This window comes from Primulina huaijiensis, chromosome 9 (genome assembly GCF_012295235.1).
Source record: "Primulina huaijiensis isolate GDHJ02 chromosome 9, ASM1229523v2, whole genome shotgun sequence".
In the NCBI taxonomy this organism is placed as follows: Eukaryota; Viridiplantae; Streptophyta; class Magnoliopsida; order Lamiales; family Gesneriaceae; genus Primulina; species Primulina huaijiensis.
The window spans coordinates 6,412,534-6,416,916 of record NC_133314.1 but is presented as its reverse complement, the minus strand read 5'-3'; the positions used below and the strand labels follow the sequence as shown (position 1 = coordinate 6,416,916).

Here is a 4,383-nt window from a genome sequence, read left to right as displayed (position 1 = left end):
ACAGACGTACCCGACGGCGCGCACATCAGCGACAACATTACCCGTCCACTGAGCCTTGCCTTACATGTCATCGTGTCATCGTATTACTCACAATCAACTCACATCTTTCAAAAACGTGTCATCATATTCATCACTTAATAAAAGAACGCATATACGTAATTTTTCCTTAAAATCAAGCATGCACCATATTTTTCATAATTACATAAAAATCATATACATGATGCATAAATATGTAAAAAATTGATAAATTTTTGCTCAGGGAGCTGCCAGGACTAAAAACTTACCCCGGGTGCAAAATGAACATTTTGCCCCTAGAAACCCAAAATAACCATTTTATTCCTAGACCTCTAAATTTCCACCCGAAGTTTTCCAAACTGCTTAAAACATCCCAAAACATATTTATGAGCATTACTTAGACGTAAACTCGAACGTGTTTCAAAACTTAAACGATTCGTTTTAAAACTTGGATCGGGTCTCGGTTTTAACCCGAATCAACCCGAAACTTAACCAAATTTTTTTCCAACTCAACCCATGAATTAACTCTACCAGACCAGCCCCTAAACCTCACATTCCAGCCCACTATGACTCACGAAAACAGGGCCACAAGTTGCTGGAAAAATCTGAATGTCCCCACTCGAAACCCTAGATGCAACAACCTTCCACAATTTCGTCCCTAGCTCAAAACCAAGCGTACCAGCCCCTAACCAACCCTGCCTAGACCACCATAAGACCCTACAAGACCGTCCTAACCCAAGCTCACAGCCCCATGCTCACCGCAACTCGCCAACGCTTGCTAGACACCTAGGAAGCACCACCTACGGCTGTCCTCCACTCAACCCGATCGAGCGGCTTTGGGGCTGGTTCCAGCAGGGGTCGGACCCTCCTAATCCTTGTATCAGACCCACCAGGGCCTGATACATGGTCTGGATTGGTCTTTGCATCACTAGCTCAGCCCCTTGTATGCTATCTCTCCAAAACCATACCACCTTTAGGCGAAGCAACCCTCGGTCTACAACATACCCTCAACGTCTCGACTCCAGCCTATAGAAACCTTAACCATCAACATGTTCAGCCTCTCAAAACCCTCGTTCGGCAGCCCCTTGCACCATGGTACAAAAAAAACATGAGTTGCTAGAAGATTACATGCGGAAATCAAAGCAACCGAAGCATAAACGTTCACACATGCAAAGATCATGAAACCTTCAACCATGGCACACATATTAGCAATTATAAATCGTGAATGATGGAAAAATAAAGTTACATGGTGTGCCTTGATGTGTAGGTGTTCAAGAACCCGAAGAACCGTGCATCGGGGAAGCACCGGAGGAGCAGAGAGGTATCTTGTTTGAAAAAAAAATGGAGGACACGATTTTTGCTGCTGGTTGCTGCTGAAAGTTGAGGGTGGAGGCTGCTAATGGGGAGGGACGGGCGGCCACAATGATTAAGATAGGGTAGGGTTGACTTAGGTAGGTTTTAAATAGAATACAAGCACTAATGGGCCCTAATATAATCATTAAAAGGGTTTTGAGCCCATTAAACACTAAACCAAACCCAAAAAGCTCAAAAATGCTTCCGAAAAATATTTCGTTTTGGTGGGTTTTTGAAATATCGCCCGAGCCCTCAAAAGGTCCTCTGAATCGTTAAAACTTGTGTACCGATTAAAAATACGACCTGGCGAGTAAAAATAACCACCAAGGCCTATTTTCGAAAAACACCCTTAAAAACACCCCGTAATAATTAATTAAAATCGATCATTCCATAAAAATATTTTTCCTGATAATCCCCAGTCTCCGTTCCTCGTCCGAGCGCGAAATGCAACTAGAAACTCTAATGCATGAAACTTTAAAATAATCGTGAAATAAATCCTAACCATGCAATAATTATGCATTAAATGCATAAAATAAATAAACACATGATTTTAATAAAATCCTAGATTGCATGTTAAATTTCCTGGACTTTACTACTCTCCCCCCCTTAAAAAAAATTTTCGTCCTCGAAATTTGAATTAAACCAAATAACTCCGGGTAGCGACTCCTCATCTCGGTCTCAGTCTCCCAAGTAGCCTCCTCCTCGGAACGATTCAGCCACTTGACTTTGACCATGTGGATTACCTTGTTCCGGATCCTCCTCTCCTGTCTGGAGTGGGTCTCTCCTCGAATGACAGGTGTGGTTTCAGCTGAAGTGGCTCAAAGTTCAGCACATGCGAAGAATTCGACATGTACTTCCACAGCATAGATACGTGGAAACAAATTATGAACTCTCGCCAGATTCGACGGCAATGCAACTCTGTATGCGAGTGTCCCAACTCTCTCTAGGATCTCAAAAGGTCCGATGAATCTAGGGTTGCGCTTGACCTTCTTCTCAAATCTCATCACACCCTTCATCGGTGCTACTTTCATAAAAATGTGATCCCATACTGCGAACTCAAGATCTCTGCGCCTATGATCTGCATAACTTTTCTGACGACTCTGAGCGGTCCTCATCCTGTCCTGAATCTTGATCACTAACTCTGCGGTCTGCTTGACAATGACTGGACCTAGCTCTGCTCTTTCTCCTACCTCATCCCAATGCACTGGCGACCTACACTTCCTCCCGTACAGTGCCTTGTATGGAGCCATACCGATCAAAGCCTGATAACTGTTGTTGTATGTGAACTCCACGAGAGGTAAATTCGGCTCACAGCTGCCTTGGAAGTCGATCATGAAAGCTCGGAGTAGGTCTCCAAAATATGAATCACCCTCTCTTATTGTCCGTCTGTCTGAGGATGGAAGGCAGTATTGAACAGCAGCTTAGAACCCAATGCCTGGTGCAGACTCTTCCAGAATGCAGACGTGAACCTCGGATCCCTGTCTGACACGATGGACACAGGAATCCCGTGCAGTCTAACTATCTCTCTGATGTACAGCTCTGCGTACTGAGTCATGGTCAAAGTCTTGCTGATCAGTAGGAAATGAGCTGATATAGTGAGCCGATCAACTATCACCCTGATGGCATTATATCCTCCAGTAGTCCTCAAAAGCCCCGTCACAAAGTCCATGGTGATGTTCTCCCATTTCCACCCAGGAAAAGAGAGTGATCTCAGCTTCCCTGCAGGTCTCTGATGCTCTGCCTTGACCTGCTGACAAGTCAAACACTCGAAAACGAATCGCAGAATATCCCGCTTCATGCATGAACACCAATAAAGAGTCTGCAGATCCTTATACATATTCGTACTCCCTGGGTGGATGGAGTACGGGGTGCTGTGGGCCTTGCTCAGATATCTATTCTAAGGGAATCACTGTCAGGAACCCATAGACGGTCCCTATATCTGAATATGCTGTCCACAACTGTGTACAGCCTCTGGCTCTTAGTCTCATCCCTCTGTCTCCACTTCTGCAACTGCTCTTCAGAAGTCTGTCCTGCCCGAATTCTGTATCTCAAAGTCGGCTATACTGTCAGAGTAGCAAGATTTGGGGTGTTTCACCTGACATAAACTGCAAGCTCAAATATCTGAATCTCCGCCTGTAGCGGTCTCTGTACCGAAAAATGAGCAATCACTGCGTGCTTCCTGCTCAGAGCATTTGCAACCACATTAGCCTTACCCGGATGGTAGCTAATGTCACAGTCATATTCCTTCACTAGCTCTAGCCATCTCCTCTGTCTCATGTTCAGCTCTTTCTGTGTGAAGAGTACTTCAGGCTCTTGTGATCAGTGAAATCCTGCACTTATCCCCATACAGATAGTGTCTCCAAATCTTCAGGGCAAAGACCATTACTGCTAACTCAAGGTCATGAGTCAGATAATTATTCTCATGGACCTTCAGTTTTCTGGATGCGTAGGCTATAACCCTGTCATGCTGCATCAGAACTGCGCCCAAATCGAGCTTCGAAGCATATGTGTAAACCACGAACTCTCCCTGCCCTGATGGCATTGCTAGAATTGGTGCAGTGGTCAATGCTTGCTTCAATTGGTCAAAGCTCTCCTGGCGCTCAGATACCAAGATAAACTTGTAATTCTTCTTCATCGAGGCGGTCATAGGCACCATAATAGAAGATAAGCCTTGAATGAACGTCCTGCGGTAACCGGCATATCCCAAGAAGCTACGGATCTCTGTCACGCTCTTAGGCATTGGCCAATCTCTGATTGCCTCGACCTTACTGAGGTCGACCTCAATACCATCTCGAGATACAATGTGGCCCAAGAATGCCACTCTGTCAAGTCAGAATTTGCACTTACTGAACTTGGCATACAGCCGTCTATCTTGTAAAATCTGCAGTACGGTCCTCAGATTATGACTGTGCTCCTCCCTGCTCTTCGAATAGATCAGGATATCGTCAATGAAAACTATGACGAACTGATCCAAGTATGGCTGAAACACGCGATTCATGAGATCCATGAAGATCG

The 4,383-nt window shown here is 44.9% G+C and overlaps 1 protein-coding gene across 1 annotated transcript; it reads right to left on the bottom strand.

Moving 5' to 3' along the window:
- Positions 1-2,186: 2,186 nt before the first annotated feature.
- On the bottom strand, positions 2,187-4,108 carry LOC140983835 (uncharacterized). The gene is made up of 3 exons (XM_073450992.1): positions 3,717-4,108; positions 3,464-3,547; positions 2,187-2,754 (listed from the first exon to the last, which is right to left on the bottom strand). The coding sequence occupies exons 1-3, from the start codon at positions 4,106-4,108 to the stop codon at positions 2,187-2,189; spliced, it is 1,044 nt and encodes a 347-aa protein (XP_073307093.1).
- Between the last annotated feature and the right edge of the window lie 275 nt (positions 4,109-4,383).